Source organism: Salmo salar, chromosome ssa14 (assembly GCF_905237065.1).
Source record: "Salmo salar chromosome ssa14, Ssal_v3.1, whole genome shotgun sequence".
Lineage (NCBI taxonomy): Eukaryota > Metazoa > Chordata > Actinopteri > Salmoniformes > Salmonidae > Salmo > Salmo salar.
In genome coordinates this window covers 27,318,170-27,336,899 of record NC_059455.1, presented here as the reverse complement: position 1 = coordinate 27,336,899, position 18,730 = coordinate 27,318,170, and the positions used below count along the sequence as shown (strand labels likewise).

The 18,730-nt window shown below is 42.1% G+C and overlaps 2 protein-coding genes across 9 annotated transcripts in view; one reads left to right on the top strand and one right to left on the bottom strand.

The window, feature by feature from the left end:
* Positions 1-18,070, bottom strand: part of LOC106569186 (laminin subunit alpha-3) — a 117,702-nt gene extending 99,632 nt beyond the window's left edge. For 5 of the 8 annotated variants that reach the window (XR_006758779.1, XM_014140270.2, XM_014140272.2 and 2 more), the window contains exons 1-3: positions 11,844-12,421; positions 11,725-11,751; positions 10,747-10,899 (exon numbers count right to left, since the gene is read on the bottom strand). Coding sequence is in view for 7 of the 8 variants with exons in the window: in XM_014140270.2 (XP_013995745.2) it covers positions 10,747-10,899; positions 11,725-11,751; positions 11,844-12,104 (441 nt within the window). In the remaining variant the exon portion in view is untranslated. Of the gene's footprint in view, positions 1-10,746; positions 10,900-11,724; positions 11,752-11,843; positions 12,422-18,010 lie in introns of those variants that run through there. The other 3 variants (XM_014140273.2, XM_014140271.2, XM_014140276.2) reach the window with 3 other exon arrangements.
* A 219-nt stretch (positions 18,071-18,289) lies between these two features.
* LOC106569187 (vacuolar protein sorting-associated protein 4B) overlaps positions 18,290-18,730 on the top strand; it is a 32,793-nt gene continuing 32,352 nt past the window's right edge. Inside the window, exon 1 of the mRNA XM_014140277.2 lies at positions 18,290-18,639. Coding sequence (XP_013995752.1) covers positions 18,607-18,639 — 33 coding nt within the window. The 5' untranslated portion in view covers positions 18,290-18,606. The remainder of the gene's footprint in view (positions 18,640-18,730) is intronic.

The following is an 18,730-nucleotide window of genomic DNA, read 5'->3' as shown; positions in this document are numbered from 1 at the left end:
GCTAACAGCATCTATGTGATTATTAGTTTGTGTAACAAAGGCCGTTAATACCGTAAATCCCGAGGAGGGTATGAAGGAGGGTATGACGATATGAAAATCTGGATACCGCCCAAGCCTAATCACACTCTAGTGTTCTCACTTTCCTCTCACTGCATGTTTACTGAGTGGTCTCACCTTCTCACCAAAACAATACAGTTCGGATAAATGTAACACAGCCGCATAATGGAGTGAGATACTCAATGTTTTATTGAGAGAAAAAAAAAATCATAAAATATTGACTGAATTATAGCACATTAACAATTGCATAATGACGGACAACTGCCGTGTTGTTGGCTCCATGCAGAATTCCTGCCCCGACTTCACACATGCCTGTGCTTCAGCTAACGGAGCCTGGCGGTCAGAGTTTTACTCCCACTGAACAAATAGTCTACACTATTAGAAACTAATACAGTATTAGAGCCTATGGAAAATAGGCTGATAGCGTGACTTTATGACTTAATGCCATGCCTGCCTTGTGGATCTGTCCAATCATACTGTACTCAATGAACTGGGTTGATATAGTCTTTCATTCATTTAATACTGAGTACTCTGTGAGATTGTTACAGTAAGACACCACCTACAAGAAGTTCATTTAAATGAAGTAATAGAGTTGAAATCCTACTGTCTTTGGTCTCGAGATAACATTGTTTGTTATTACATGTGCTTGTTATTCTGAAAATGTAGGACAGACAGGTGTTCAACTGCAGTCCAAAAACAAATAATCTCCAAGCCTTAGGCAGGAAGGAGCCAGTCAGCCAGGAGGGTTTAGGAGGGCTACTGTAAAAAGCAAAAGCCTAACAGATACAGTAGAATCTATCTGACAGAGATCTCTTTGTGTTTGATGTTAGGGCAGAGGAATGCACCACGGCCGAGCTAGGAACAATCACCTTCTGTTGGAGCGGATCAGGCCCTGCCTGCCAGCCTGCCAGCCTGCCAGCCTGCCAGCCTGACAGACAGTTGCAGGGCGTTTTTAGTCTGGATTGAAACAATGCAATCTACAACTGTTTGTCTGAAGTGGAACAGGTGGTGATAGTGGCCAGGGTGGTGGGCCGTGGGTGTATTTCTCTCTGTCTCCATGGTGGGCATACATTCCACCTCTTTTCAGGCACTCAATGATCCTTTTTAAAGCTATATACTCAAAATAGTCTCTCCAAACATGTGGGCTTGGCCCAAAGATAGTGCATAAAATTACCTCTTGTGACTATGAAAATGTGATGAATGCAAGTTTATACAAGCAAGGAACCTATTGTAAAAAGGTACAGCTGCTGCTCTGCAATTGACTGAGAATGTTTCCTGAATGTTTGATCAGTAGGTATGATTGTGTTGGTGGCTAACCCATTATAATGGCTTGTTCTGAGTTCACGTTTAGTAAACGGAATACCTAAACACCTGATTACAACATATTGTGTTTGTAACCAGCACCACTATAAAACTATAACAACCGATCTAAATTAGAACAAACAGGACGCATCAGTGATCGTGCCATGTATCAAAAATACATATAGGAAAAGTCTTCATCCACACCTGTGTCAATGACTGTATCAGTAGGTCTACAACCTCTGATAAGCATTTCTATGTAGCACTATTTATATGGCCTCCACGGACCTTGAAAAGGTGAGTTAAGATAAACCCATTCTGCTTTTCCACAACGGAGCTCCAGGTTTAGAAGGTAGTGGCATTCCTGTCCAACAATGTGATCCAGACATGAAGCCAGGGTGAGGTTGCTAACCAGACTGCGTGGGCTGCCTGCCTGCCTGCCTGCCTGCCTGCCTGCAAGGCCGAGCCCAGGGAGCGGGGCTGTAAATATGTGCAACAGACACCCGACTGCAGCTGGCATGGCGCCCACCACAGAGCGGAGCACAGCAGAGCCCACCAGCTAAACACAGCTACTTACATCACCTCTATCATCACCACAGCAACAGCTAGGGAGCCAAACATGTGTCCCAAGAGTTAGACTATGCCAGCAATACAGTAAACACTGACAAAGGTATAGGAATGATATTGGAAGCCTATTTATACAATGGTACAGTATCATCAATATTACCACCACCAACATAAGGAAAGGATATTCCATTTAAGATTTTGTTAAGAACCAAATAATGATGACACTGGATTTGAACAAAATTGGTAACATGCGGTAAGTGGTAACATAAGTTATTCCATTCCAAATATGTTTTTGATTATTCTGATTCTTGCTTTTTATGATCTACGTTCTGATTCTATTCCATGTATGATAGAGTACTGCTCCTAAAAGTATTCTGTGGTTTGATAAGCACCTGGTTCTTTCCAGGGCCTAATTGTGAAGTTATGCTGCTGATATATGCATGTTGAATCAGTACCAAGGCTGTCAGGGAAATAGACTGTAGTAGCGGTCAGTGAGAGAACAAAACCCGGCTCAACTCAGTCCTGTACGCTCACCTTAGCAACACAACAAACACATATACAGTTAATACTGCAGGCTGCTGTTGCAACAACATCACAATACACATACCTATATATCTGCTATAACACAATCCTCTGAACAATCAATTTTATCACTGTCTATGTATCATTTTGACTGTTAGCATTAGCTGTTTGCTACTGCATCACATTAGAAGGCATTTGCACCATGAATACTCAAACACAGAACCAGACACACAGGGAATCATATTTTACTCCATCATATGCAGCTATCATGGAAGGTGGGTAGGTATTCAGGGTGGGGTGGGGATGGTGTGTGTGTGTGTGTGTGTGTGTGTGTGTGTGTGTGTGTGTGTGTGTGTGTGTGTGTGTGTGTGTGTGTGTGTGTGTGTGTGTGTGTGTGTGTGTGTGTGTGAAGACGAGGGAGGCAGACAGGAGGGTCTTTTCCACACAGTCTGCCCAATTCACTGCACCTCCTCAATCCATTTACCCACTGTAAAGAAAAGGCCAGATCACTTTCAGAGAAGCCTTGAAAAGAATCCAACCCTTTGTGAAAACAGCACAGAAAGGATGTCACACAATACAGCCTACATCGATTCCAGGACAAATGTGGGTATAAAACAATCAGACAAAACTTCAGTGGGAGGCAGCAGGGCCTGGAAAGATAGAGAGCGGATTAAGTTCAACAGGAAGTCTTCATAACTTACAATAAATGAACCACTACCAGCAAGCTTCAGAAATGCAGTCATCCTAAACTAGCCCAGCTCCTGATATAGTACTTTCTTATCTTACCATCAAGTCACTCAGCCATCCAGCAACAAGTACCACACACTCATTACCAAACTCTACAGAGTAGGGAACAAGTACCTGACACCTAGCATTAAAACCCACCTATCAGAACAAACTCTCACTTATCAGAGACACTCTCCAATCAGATACCTACGCTCACCATTCACAACCATGAGTACCTCACACCTAGCCAATCGCAGCCCACCTCACATCAGTCTTGTACATGATATGACAAATACCAAATTTCACACAAACAAATCCTAACCCCCTGAAATAGCAACCAATCAGGGTTCGATCAGAGCTTCACACAAACCAATTAGAGTCCATTCAATGGGATCGCGCCCACCAATCAGAGGCCTTTCAGTACGTGGTATGACAGACAGCAGTAAGCCCAGGCATCTCTGTCTCACATGGCCCAAGGCACTCAGGCAGATAAGCACATGTCGTCAGGGCTCCTAAAATACATTCCCCAGAAAAAACTGACTGCATGGGCGGCTGTGGGGCCGATCCATCCGTGGTGCCAATGTTCACTTGGACAAAGAGTCGCCACAACACCCTGTAAATAGTTTTAACAAGGGAGGGCAAGTCTCGCTGTACAGGTAAACAGGCTGTTTTGTGGAGAGGATTTCATTGTGTTCGTTTGGGGAGGACATGGTTTTGGAGAGTTTTAATTTATATTGTAATTAAGAAAATGTGCCTCTGTTAAGTCAATAAAAAATGAACAAGATGTTGAATTAGATTTATTGGGTTAAAATCTACTGCATCATGAAACTCACAGCAGAAGGCTCTAATCAATGTGTTGGCTGTCTTTCTGAGTGAGCTGCTCCAATGCCCCGAAGACAAACTGGCTAAGGCAATACCCTCCACCAGATCCAGTTACTGTAGAGTACACAAATCAAGAAGCACCCTTACACCCAGGATCTGCCCATAGTAGGAGGGAGTTGAAAGTCATCTCCTGATTTACGGCAGGCTTTGTCACGGGTCACAGGTCAACAGCCCACAAGATAACACAGGCAGGCGGCTGGTTAAGTGTGAGAGCTGCTCGCCTCAGTCAACATAATCCAGCGGTGTGGTTGGGTTGATTTGCACAAGGAGCTACACCCAAGGGAGTTGTACTCTTTCACACTGACTGACTACAAGATTTAAAGCAAGTAAATAAAAATAAATACTGTATTTTGTCTAATACAAAGTTCCAGGCCCATTCTGACTCTTTCCTTTTCTAAAAACTTCAAACGTATGATCATGTTAATCCACAAAGGAAATGGGTTCACCTTTCTGTGCTATTATTATATCATTCAACATTCCACAAAAGCTTAGCTGGAATCAGCCCTTGACGGATTGGTGCTGCTTCAAACGTGCCACTGCTTTACAGAACCATCAGAAATGGCCACGTCAAAAACCACCCGGCTTCCCTTTGAACTCGGTTGGTTTGACATAAACAATGACGGTGCCATTATCTAATTTATCCGCTTGGAGAGATGGAGATAAGACTGGCAAAGGGAGGGAAGGAGGGAGCGAGCACCTGTGTTAGTCTTAGAAGAGACCACAAAGACCATTCATTTAACTGGATCCAGCCCGTACAAATATCAGTGACCGCATCATCTGTTCCGTGCCTTAACTGAATCTACAAAGGCTTTGAACTGCTTCTATCAGGCAACATAAATCTGATCAATTCTATCCAAGCATTAAATAAACCTGAGCAGGAGTAGGCATAGATTGTTAAGGGCGAAAGGGAGTGACCAAGGATCTGGCAAGTTAGTCTGAAATAAACTTGACATTCTTTATCTTACTTGGGAGGTACAATTACTTATTTTGACAAATGCTTTATTATGACTGTAAAATCATCAAAGGGTTATAGGAACCAACACTATTTGACAGACATCTGTGCTGAAAGCACATGGAAGTGTGGTTGACTGAATTCTTTCAGAGGCATCGACAACACCTTTCCTTATCTACATACACCTCTGATGTGAACACATGGCCTACACAAGAATGCATACCCAGAGTTAATAAACACAAAGTAACATTGTACAACTTTACCAAACTTAATTATTCTATGGGATACAGTATTTAACAATTATCATGGAAGAATACTGCTTTGACTTTGTTTTTCAGTTTTCAGCTGTTTCTCTATTAGGTAGGATGATTTTGTGAAGAACATATTATCTATGCAGTTTAACGAATTAAGTCTCAGGTCAATGCTGCCAAATCAGTCTGCTCTAATTTGTGAAACAATAATCTTGGAAGGCAACACTCCAATAAAACCAGCTGTTTTAAAGCTGCAAGCTTTTTAATGAAAGCAGATTGAATCTCAGCACACACAGCCTCATAAATACATTCTTGGCATTGACAAAAGACTTAGTGGAAGCTAAAAACAAATGGATGACATAAGGGGTAGGGGCCAGGTGAGCTTGGTCTGGAGCCTCACTGGATCACAGTTGAGTGACTCCTCATGGACAAAAAAAAAAGATTTAATCCATGGAATGGTCCTTTGGAAGGTTGTTGACATATCTTAAAGAATAACTGAGAAATAATTAAAGTTGCCATATTTATGACAGGCCTCCTTTAAGACGCCATAATGTTTAATCTGTAGGTGCTACAAAGAACAAATTGTTGAACATAATATTCTCTATGGGCATATCAAAGTGGGATCTTTGCTACTTTTAGAGTTATGATCCAATTTGTAAGCATTTCCAACTAAATGAATGTGAAAATGGATTCAAAATGGTCACCCTCTGCTGCTAATTTGCAGGATGTGCAATGATACAAGTAAAAGGCGGGCTGTTATTGGTTACATTGCCTACTATGCAAATTTCTCTGTATAAAATGGGCCATAACTTTTAAGCTAGCAGAGATCCCACTCTGGAACTTTGATATGCCTGTAGAGTATATTATATTCAACAATTAATTGCCAAATTTGCCAAATCAAAAATGGTTTATTTTCAATATGCATGTTTATGTTTTTCAATATTCATAAATAAATATAAGAAAAATGTTATTGAAATCATAATGCAACTTATATTACAGAGCAAGCATAAAACTTCATTCATTTTTTTTTAGCTTTTTAGCACCTACAGATGAAACACTATGGAGTTTTAAAGGAACTTTTAAACTCCACAAACTTTTATTAATTATTTCTCAATTCTGATTTTATATACAAATGTCAAATATATGTCAACAATCGTTTCACCAAAGGACCATTTTATGGGTTAAATCTCGTGAAAATACCAAAAAGCATGGTCATTTTTTTGGGCCAGGCTTCGTGAGGAATCAGACAGTTGCTGTTTGGGCGGGACAAATGGGGAGAGGGGAGCTGTGTGGTTGATAGTTTCTGAGAATACTTCATCCCCGTGCCCTTTATAGCACGCCTTAATGCAGTAATGCCACTTTCCCCGCTCCCAAATAAACTGAGCATTACCACATCTTAAACGCAGACGTCCCTCGCGCCCTGCATGCGTCCACGCTTTTTTCAAGCCATGCGGGCACTATGTTTAGCCTCTCTCAAGCCCCGCTGCTCCGCACAACTCAGCTCAGCCCAGCTAAAAACAGATGTAGAAGAATTTGCCACTGCTACCCATTCTCTTCCCACAGTGCTCCTGGGGAACATGGATGAAGTGTGGTACTCACTTTTAGGAAGATTTACTTTATAGGTGTCTCCATTTGGTTCCCACCCCTTAACCGCAGACAAAACCTGTTTCCAAATCACAACAGGTCCAGCCCTGAACCCACTCCACCCACCCAACCCGGACCTACTCCCCCAGATCAGACTTTAAAATCCCTCTGATCCCTAATCCCTGGACACAATTCCTCCCCTTTTCCCTCACCGTGGACAATTGAGCGTAAGGTGAAATTTCATGGGCTGTGAGCCAAACTCCTGCTGCAGCCACAGGTCCTAATGGTTACCTATCCTCCAGCCACAGGGGCATGATCTGAGTCTGATTCCTGGCACCCAGCCAGCTGTGGGACATCACTCACATGACTACAGCTGCCCGTCTTTCTCAGACAGGCTTACTTACACTTGTAACTTAAAGCATAAGCAGACTGACAGAAGAAAACCCACCATTGACTGTATGCGGAGAGTCAATCGCAATCCCAAATGCATTCACACATACACACAGCCAATGTTCCCTCTAAACTGCGAGCATGCGTGGGTGCGCAGAAGCCCGAAACGGCCGCACAGCTTCCCCAGGACTGCCACACAAAAGAAATAACAGCCCACGGAGAGAAACACAAGATTGAACTTCACTCAACTTTCTAGAGCAGTGGTCACCAACCGGCCAATAGTGATCGACTGATCGATCTCCAAGGCATTCCTAGTCGATCGCCAAACTCGGGCTGTTGGCGGTAGGTGCACTTGACTCAGCTGACCTGCGCGCCGGGTAGGTGAACTGTTGCCATTTTGAACCATTTCATGTGTCTGAAGGTATAAACTCTGCCTTCCCGGCAGGCCCTGAGAGCAAATCAAATCCACTATAGGCCTACCGCTGGCCAATGGGATGGCTCAGGTGACAGTGTCTGCAGTAACATAGCAGGCATAAAAGAAAGCTACAGTAAAGTTGATACTGTGACATTTCAAAACGTTTAAAACCACTAGAGAGACTGTCAACGAATACAGCAAAGAGCTGCTGTTTTCATGAGTGAGTTCATGTGTCACGTTCTGACCTGTAAAGGTGTTATTTGTTAGTGTTTAGTTTGGTCAGGACGTGGCAGGGGGTATTTGTTTTATGTGGTTCAGGGTGGTTGTGTGTATGTGTCCATGTAGAGAGGGGTATTTGATTTATTAGTCCAGGGTTTTGGTTATTGTTCTATGTTAGTTTATTTCTATGTTCTGTCTAGTCATTTGTATTTCTATGTTTAGTTAATTGGTGTTGGGGGCCTTCAGTTGGAGGCAGCTGTCTATCGTTGCCTCTGATTGAAGGTCCTATAATTAGGGGTGTGTTTGTATTGTGGTTTGTGGGTAGTTGTATTCTGTTTTGTGCTTGTCACGTGACAGAACTGTTAGTGTCGTTTCTGTTAATTGTATACGTGTGTATTTTGTTTCTCCTTCTTATATATTAAAAAGAGAAGATGAGTATACACTTCCCTGTTGCGTCTTGGTCCTCCACACACGACACTCGTTACATCATGTTTAAATTCTTCCTCAGCACTGTCAACACTTTGTATTCAACACGTTTATAAGCCATAAAATGCGCGATCTTCCTATTTCCACTCAGCGCTACAACCAGCACTGCAGCAGTAATGAATGAGTAGGAAAATGTATTGATGTGCTTGCATCATTATATAATCAGCGGCTTGGGTATTTTTTAATATCAAGGAATATCTCACTTTCTTTGTTCAAAGGAGTAACATGAATTTGTTCCGCCATCAGCTGGAAGACGGTGTCCCTTTTTGTTCAGTGTCAGTGTCAGCGTACCCTCAGTCTGCTGCTCTCTCCCTCCGCTGAGACTGACCACCAGATGCAGGCCTCATCAGCCCACTAAAATATACATTATTTAAAAGTATGCTCACTCAGTTGTGCCTCACAAGTAATACAACAACGGATCTATTACCGGTGTGATCATATAGCCTACCTCATTTAAAAAAATATATAATTTAAAAAAATGGTCTGAACAACAATGCATTGGCAGCGCATCTTCCAGCAAAGCCAATATGCGGTGATAATGTATTGGGCCTATTAGCTTACTGCACAAACCTCATTGCTAGTACTGTTTTTATTTGGTTAATGTTGCATAGGCTTACGGTTTTTAAGTCACGGTAAAAGAAAGGTAGATCTCGGGTTGCATTTTGACTCAGAAAGTGATTATGACTCAGAAAAGGTTGGTGACCACTGTTCTTGAGGTTTCCCTGAGTTTTCCCTGTTAACACTATCAACATTTCCCTTTATTGTCGCAAGTGTGATCGAATAAATGCAATATTAGCTTTCAATCCAACATACCGAAACAAAACAAACGATGCAAGATATTTTGTTGTAGGCATAATGGATCGGAGTAGGATTCTATTGCATTGACATGCACAACTCAGCCCGTACTCTACACAGACGGTGCGGCATAACCAATCAAAGCTGCAGTAGGCCTATTTGGAAATAGATCATTGCCATATATGGATCTGTGCCATTTACATTGAACTGGACTGTGTTTACAACATGAGCTGTCGTGTGTAGATGCGCTTGTTTTGAGATTAAAGCTAGAGCTGCATGTTGCCACGTGCACATTTTGTTCATATCCTTTGCTAGTTAGTGAGTTATTAGCCCAGTTATAGATCATTTGTAGTCAGCAATAGGGGAGTGTTTGCTTCCTACAAGAGAATAAAACATGTACATTTCGAGACATCTTTGAAAAGCAAGTAAGGTGAAGAGCTTTTTTTTCCTTAAAGAGACAGCGCTGTATTTAGAGACTTGCTTGAATATGCTAAGTAGCCAATAGGCAGAGGGTAGCATAATTTGTCAGATTCTCTGTAAGAATGGTATGAGAATAATAATGCATTTTATTATGTAAAGTGGTTTCTTTCATCAAAACAACACAACAACATTTTCAGTCACCTCCTTGTCTGAAGGTCAAGTGGATAGCCAGGTTAATGTCAAGCCCTGCATATATATTTTTTTAAGCCTCATGGAATGTAGGCCTACATTGAACACCACATATTGTCTGCTATTGTAGGCTGAATGATAGAACAGTTATTTCCATGTTCAAATGTCATGGGATGCATTTTCTCTATTGTTTTTGATGGTGGGCTACTCTGGTAGGCCTTCATTATAATCAAATAGCCACCAGTGGAGGCTGGTGGGAGGAGCTATAGCAGGAAGGGCTCATTGTAATGGCTAGAATGGAATAAATGGAATGGAGTCAAACATGTGGTTTGATACCATTCCATTTATTCCATTCCAGCCATTACAATAAGCCTGTCCTCCTATAGCTCCTCCCACCAGCCTCCACAGATAACCAGAGTAGACTACTTGGCCAATGTTAAAACTATAACTTAAAGCGGGTACAGCCTCAGTGTTCACAGTAAACGCGTGCTGGAAGTTGCACAGAATTTTCACAATGTTCAAGTTTGCGCTGCGCAGACCTGAAATTTGCTCAGTGCCAAAAACAATTAGAGTGAACATTGCACACAGCCACTCTGCTTCACCACATCAGCATTCAGCAATTATTTCGACACACTCATGTCGACGATGGCTAGAATCAACTGCAAAACACTGAACAGTGCACTGAAGAAGCAGAAAAACTAACTTCCCACTCATTGCCATTCATCCTCTCAGTCCCTCTTTAAGTTGACCACTAGGTAGTGTTATGTCTGTCTACATCACTGAAGGCAGGTTGCCACCTCACACCAATGACATAATGCACCTTGAATTAGCTGAGAAAGGGAAAACCTTGTCTCTATTCACCCCATGACATCCCACTGTCACATTTCATACTCTCACCATGGTAACGTTGTCAATCAAACAACAGCTACCGTGAAGGTAGAGCACTTGGCTGAGTAGGAACCAATGTAAGACCACCAGGGTTTCTCACTCACCTGTCCGAGGTCCAAGGTGACGTTAACCTCATTGTACATGGGTCCACGGGAGAGAGGTGGGCTCTGCCACCAGCGCTCGGTGCCATCGATTGCGTTGCTCACCGGGTGGGCTTTGTTAGGCTCGTTGGCGTTGCATCGGTCACAATACTGTCCCTGCAGGGAAAGGGCAAATTAAATGGTGTTACTCTGAGCCCAAAACACATACACACATATAAAGAGTCCCACCAACACAAAGCAACACATTCAGTGCATAGTAAACATGTATTCAAGTCCATGAATAGGCCAGTCACATTGTACATAAAAGTTACACAAAATACAAAACATGCAAACATAGACAAACACTTTGCAGACAGTGCAAGTAATTACATGCATAGTATGAACAACGGTAAACATTATATATGGAATTACTCTAAGTCTTTCTATACAATAATGGTAAAAAACAATATATAGGCCTTATTTGTGTAGGTTCTAAAGCCCCTGGGCCTTAAGTGTTCCAAAGGTATTCAAACTCCTGAAGGGGCAAGTTTATTAAGAGGGCATTCGCTTTAGAGACCTCAGGAGTTAAGCACAATGGTGTAAACTTGGTCAGAGCAGGCAGAATTGCCAATGTTTCCCATAGTGCTATAGTGACTCATTCTGGAGCCTGGGCGCAAGAGAAAGGAAGCAAGGAGCATTGATTCAACTGTAATAACAGTGTAACTCTAAATATGGTAGTTCACATGGGAATATATATATATATATATATATTATATATTTATGTATGGAAGGCAAAATCATAAGAAAATCACTAGTTTGCAAGGAACCAACTTGATTCCAATTCGATTGGATAATACAAATAAGATTTTATGGATTGTTGTTTATCTGTTGGTAGGCTTTCCATTCACTTCATATTCAGAACTCTATTAACACATGCGCATTAATATTTAGTATTTTACGCACGCACTCATCATGCCAATTTCTTGCATACTTACAACTTACATTTGAACTGTAAACATTATTAACTGTCTGAAAAAGCAAAGGCAGAAAAGTTGTCAACAATATTAACGTTTCGAAATGAAACCACAATCATAAAACTGTCAATTTTGTTCACTCTTCACCTGTATGGTTTGACTAGGAAGTCCGAATGTAGGTCCTCCAACAAGTTTACAGTACAAATCAGATCTCGGTCTCCCCGTTTCATCTTGACCGCACGTTGCGGTGGCGGAGATCCGTGACCCCTCCGCGAGGTTGAAGTACGGAGGACTCAAACTGAACCCCGTTATTTCGTTAGACACTTGTGCGTAAACGTCCCCCCAAAGCAAGAGCGTAAAAGTACATAATAAAGCGGCAGGATGAGCTCCCTTCATCCCCCTCGCCATGTTTCACCTCAATAATCCCTGTAGATGCTGAATTCAAATAGCAACTCGCAGTTCAAGTTCATGTTTTCTAGATCGTAATGAAATAATATGCACTCTCCACGCATGAAACACTACGGTTCCTTTGATCCTGGCAATGGAACGACTCGTGCGTCCAGTGTGCGGCTCTTGATGTAAACGTTAGACTCGTTGCTCTGCTGCTTTTGCCTCTGTGATCCCCTTCGACAACATGTTTCTTCGTGAAAAAGAGCTTGTTCACGTTTCTCCCTGACCAAACTCTGCCACCCAGGGCCGTATCAGGTGTCAACAGTGACTACTTCGGTCCAAAGGTCTCTAGAAATGTCACCACTGACTCACAGCCAAAATGAAAAAAATGTGTATGCCTATTTCAGAGTAGACATTTTAGAGGACAATTCCACGATAATGGAATTACGCGTTGACTCCGTTTTTTTACTTTAAAATGTTACCAAACACAAAACCTTGATTTCAAAGTTTAACAAACCATACAAGTCTATGCACAATGACTACTTGTAACAACTTCCACTTAAAAATGTACAAAACAAATTTAGTGGAAGAGCTTTGAAGATGAAAACTTTGGTAATAGAATTATGGTAAAATCTTCCCTCAGGTTTTAATTCGACCATGTTTTCCAAACACTCAAATATCTCCTCCGAATTAAGTTTAAAAGATGTCTGCAAAAAGGATGGTGTGTCAGCTATGACATCAAATCAAATTTTATTAGTCACATGCGCCAAATACAAAAGGTGTAGACCTTACAGTGAAATGCTTACTTACATGCCCCTAACCAACAATGCAGTTAAAAAAAATACGAATAACATATAAAAGGAAGAAGTAATTAAAGAGCAGAGTCAATGTGCGGGGGGCACCAGTTAGTTGAGGTAATTGAGGTCAAATGTACATGTAGGTAGAGTTATTAAAGTGACTATGCATAAATAATAACAGAGAGTAGCAGTGGCGTAAAAGACGGGGTGGGGAAAATTCAAATAGTCTGGGTAGCCATTTGATTAGATGTTCAGGAGTCTTATGGCTTGAGGGTAGAAGCTGTTTAGAAGCCTCTTGGACCTAGAATTGTCTATGACTACAGTGGCTGGAGTCTTTGACCATTTTTAGGGCCTTCCTCTGACAGGTATAGAGCTCCTGGATGGCAGGAAGCTTGGCCCAAGTGATGTTTTTTATTTTACCAAGTAAGTTGACTGAGAACACATTCTCATTTACAGATATGACCTGGGGAATAGTTAAAGGGGAAAGGGATGAATGAGCTAATTGTAAGCTGGGGATGATTAGGTGACCATGATAGTATGGAGGACAGCTTAGGAATTTTAGTCAGGATACCAGGGTTAACACCCCTACAATAAGTGCCATGGAATCTTTAATGACCTCAGAGAGTCAGGACACCCATTTAGCATCCCATCTGAAAGACAGCACCCTACACAGGGCAGTGTCCCCAATTACTGCCCTGGGGTATTGGGATATTTTTTAGACCAGAGGAAAGATTGCCTCCTACTGGCCCTCCAACACCACTTCCAGCAGCATCTGGTCTCCCATCTAGGGACTGACCAGGACCAACCCTGCTTAGCTTCAGAAGCAAGTCCAGCAGTGGGATGCAGGGTGGTATGCTGCTGGCCATGTACTGGCTGTACACACTACCCTCTGTAGTGCCTTGCGGTCAGAGGCTGAGCAGTTACCGTACCAGTCGGTGATGCAACCAGTCAGGATGCTCTTGATGGTGCAGCTGTAGAACCTTTTTAGGATCTGAGGACCCATGACAAATTTATTAAGTCTCCTGAGGGGGAATAGGTGTTGTCATGCCCTCTTCACGACTGTCTTGGTGTGCTTGGACCATGTTAGTTTGTTGGTGATGTGGACACCAAGCAACTTGAAGATCTCAACCTGTTCCACTACAGCCCCGTCGATGAGAATGGGGACGTGCTCGGTCCTCTTTTTCCTGTAGTCCACAATCATCTCCTTTGTCTTGATCATGTTAAGGGAGAGATTGTTGTCCTGGCAACACACGGCCAGGTCTCTGACCTCCTCCCTGTAAGTTGTCTCGTCGTTGTCGGTGATCAGGCCTACCACTGTTGTGTCATCAGCAAACTTAATGATGGTGTTTTGGTTATTGAACTATGGAAAGTGAAGTGGATTTACACCCGGTAAAGGAATTACATCATGGATCCCTGATCGGTACTACACAGAAATGCATAATTATGGATATGAATGTCATTCTCCTCATGTTTCACAAGTTTGGACAGCACAGCTGAGCACAGTATAGTACAGAGCAGTACAATACAGCACAGCAGAGCAGAGTAGGGTAGAGTTCAGTACAGTATAGTTCAGTACAATAGCGTACAGTACAATAAACTTTACTATACTCTACTTTTCTTTACTGTATGGTACTGTGCCCTATTCACTGTACTATGTTGTACAGTACTGTGCTCACTGTACTGTACTGAGCTATCCAAACTGATTGGTTCAGATTTGGCGCAGTCTGGTCTGTCTGTGGACATTAACATCAATGCCAGGGTGGACTGAGCCTGACCAAATGTCAACTACTTTTCAATGTCCATGGACATCGGGTGTCGTTTGATGCTCATTTGGTGAGGTTGCTGGTTACAGTAAATGGAAGGAGAGGGGGCTCATTGGCAGGGGTCAGTAAGATCCAGGAGAGGTTACATTAACTGGAGAGTGAGAGAGAGAGATGGGTTGTCCAGATTCAGACTGTTTTAACACTCTTGGTTTGACCACATTTGAAATTTTAGTCATTTAGCAGACACTCTTATCCAGAGAGATTTACAGTCTAAAAACAGTTATGAGCTTAATATAACAGTATGCCACTGGAAGGGAGGACAGTAGCAAGTGACCCAACTGTGGTTTGTGACTATTAAGATTTCCCATTGTAGCCAATTCAGTTGCAGTAATTCTGTTACTCCCTTTTTTGGTAGTACCGTTACCAATTTGGTATCGGAATTACGAGTTTCAATCACTTAATAATTCATAAACAAAATTGATATCACTAAAATCACTATAACTAACTGATAGGTCTACCATTACTTGTTACTTCTGTGAAATTTAGAAAATATATTGTGAGTTTTTGGTAACAGAATTACAAGGCAAACGGCAATATTTCTTAAATCTACAGAAGGTAAACAATTTCTCAAAAACTAAATATGAGTGTTGATATTAGTTGGCAGGGGTCTTTACGTCAACATTATTGTGTTTTAATGTATTTCTGATACCTTTTATAATACTTTAACTGATATATGTTTTCTAAAACCTCTGTTCCATCTGTTTATCCAGAAATCTGTCCCTTTACTTATGCCTAATTTTAAGATGGAAAATTGTTGCAAAATGTATCTTTGCCTTCATATCCCCAAAATATAGACTCTTTGCTTTCATTTCACATCAAATCCGGTATGATCCCATGAAATTCACATGTTGGTGCTCATGGCTCCTTTGATGGAAATGCTCTAGACAAAGTTGACAATTCTTTCAAAATACAGCATCATAAAATAATTGCGATTCCTGAATTATGTCCATTCTTCAACTGACCACTGATTTGTTTCACAGTAAAATGAAAGATTGCATTAAGGCCGCTATAATAAGACCACACAAACAGTATATGAATGTGCAGGGATCCACTGAATCTTGATTTAATTAGCTGCAAAGTAGGCTGTATGAGCATTTGTTGACAGAGAGAAAAAGTGGAATGTAACCGGCAGATCACAATGTTCGAAAACACATCCATCCATCTCATCCAAAAACAGACTCCCCACCCTCAACACACCCCAGCAGGCCATTCTGTGCCACACCCAACCCGAACAAACATAACCCAGATTCATCTAGAGATACACTCCTTTCTCCTGCCTACCATTGCTATTTCCAGTGCCATGGTCAGGGATTATGTGCAGGATGTAAACATAGTGGATTATGAACAGATTAAATACCACCCAAAGGTAGTTATAGCCTCTACAGAATTTGTCAAATTACACATTGGGCGTATATATTCAATTGGGCAACATAAATAATGTGCTGTTTAGATTGTTTGTGTTATCAGCTCCCACCTTTGTGAACTATTCGTTGCAAGTACAATATTCACTCACTGATATTACATTTGCAGTTCAGATACACTATACGTGTATACAAAGGTATGTGGACACCCCTTCAAAATAGTGGATTCGGCCATTTCAGCCACACCCGTAGCTGACAGGTGCATACAGCCATGCAATCTCCATAGACAAACATTGACAGTAGAATGTCCTTACTGAAGAGCTCAGAGACTTTCAACGTGGCACCGTCATAGGATGCCACCTTTCCAACAAGTCAGTCAAATATCTGCCCTGCTAGAGCTACCCCGGTCAACTGAAAGTGCTGTTATTGTGAAGTGGAAACATCTAGGAGCAACAACGGCTCAGCCACGAAGTTGTAGGCCACACAAGCTCACAGAACGGGACCGCCGGGTGCTGAAGAGCATTGCGAGTAAACATCGTCTGTCTTCGGTTGCAACACTTACTACCGAATTCCAAACTGCCTCTGGATGCAATGTCAGCGCAAGAACTGTTCGTTGGGAGCTTCATGAAATGGGTTTCCATGGCTGAGCAGCTGCACACAAGCCTAAGATCCCCATGCGCAATGCCAAGCATCAGCTGGAGTGGTGTAAAGGTCACTACCATTGGACTCTGGAGCAGTGGAATCGCATTCTCTGGAGTGATGAATCATGATTCACCATCTGGCAGTCTGACGGACAAATCTGGGTTTGGCGGAGGCCCCAAAAAAATTAGACCTGCCCGAATGTATAGTTCCAACTGTAAAGTTCAGTGGAGAAGGAATAATGGTCTGGGGCTGTTTTTCATGGTTTGGGCTAGGCCCCTTAGTTCCAATGGAGGGAAATCTTAACGCAGCATACAATGACATTCTAGACGATTCTGTGCTTCCAACTTTGTGGCAACAGTTTGGGGAAGGCCCTTTCCTGTTTCAGCATGACAATACCCCGTGCACAAAGCGAGGTCCATACAGAAATGGTTTGTCGAGATCGGTGTGGAAAAACTTGGCTGGCCTGCACAGCGTTGACCTCAACCCCATCAAACACCTTTGGGATGAATTGGAACGCTGACTGTGAGCCAGGCCTAATCACCCAACATCAGTGCCCGACCTCACTAATGCTCTTGTGGCTGAATGGAAACAAGTCCCCCCAGCAATGTTCCAACATCTAGTGGAAAGCCTTTCCAGAAGAGTGGAGGATGTTATAGCAACAAAGGAGGGACCAACTACATATTAACGCCCATGATTTTGGAATGAGACGAGCAGGTGTTCACATACACTTCATGATCAAAAGTATCTTAAAAATACATGTTTTACTCACATGGGGTGGCAAGTAGCCTAGTGGTTAGAGCATTGGACTAGTAACTGAAAGGTTGCAAGATCGAATCCCTGAGCTGACAAGGTAAAAATCTGTCGTTCTGCCCCTGAACAAGGCTGTTAACCCACTGTTCCTAGGCCGTCATTGAAAATAAGAGTTTGTTCTTAACTGACTTGCCTAATTAAATAAAGGTAAAAATATATATACTGTACTACCTAATAAGCCCATCTGTGAGGAAGTAGATTCCACATTATCCCAATGTAAACCACTAGTCCTAGGGGGACACCTTGTGGGGATCAACACCACTGCATGAGGGAGTTTTGCAAGACAGGAATTTACAATATTCCCGAGCGAAAAACTCACATTGTTGCTGTTGATGACCTCATACCGGTAGATCATATTATGTACTTCCCTTATACTTGCACTATATCTACATTTGATGTATACTTTTTTCTGATTTATATCCCCTCTATGGGAGTTTCAAACTGAAGGACAGATATGGGAGAAAGATATTAAGGGTAACCCATTAGCCTACCGTGAATGGTGCTTCTCATGTTTTCCTGGACTGCTGACTATACTTACATAACAAGCCATGAATAATGATAGAGGCCTCTAGTGGCCAAAAGACAGTTTTAGCATGGGCAGAGCCATTGAGTTTCAATGGCAATTCCCAAGCTGTCACATACGCTACAATGGCACAGACACAAAGATGAGTCCTCTATCTATCTCAATGTAACAATCTTATCATGACTCACAACCAGGCGGAACTCATGCCTTGTTCAAAACTCTGAAATCGTCGACTTCCGTCTTCAGTGCATTCAAGACAACTTGTAACTTGGGAAAAAAAGCAAGCTCCGACTGGGATTTTTTTTTTTAAACGGTTATCCAAGTCGGAAACGCTGGCATCTTTCTAGCGTTCCGACGCACTAAAGTCCCATGTCAGATATTTCCGAGTTCCGAGTAGTTTTGAACGCGGCACTAGTCTCAGCATTATCATCATTATTTTCTACAGACAAGTCTCTGACGCGTGTGTGTTGTGAGATGAGCAACAAGGAAATAGCTGTGTAAACGAAACTGTAAAATCAAGGCAAGGGGCTCAGACTGTGTTGGTTCTCAGGAGCAACTGACCGTATGAAACTTCCCATGGAGCCAACAAATCTACAGGTATAGAGTAACTGACAACTTATGTGATTAGCTTGGTAGGCTGATGTATGTTTTATTGTAAATTATTAATAAATGTTTATGGGCCTATGGG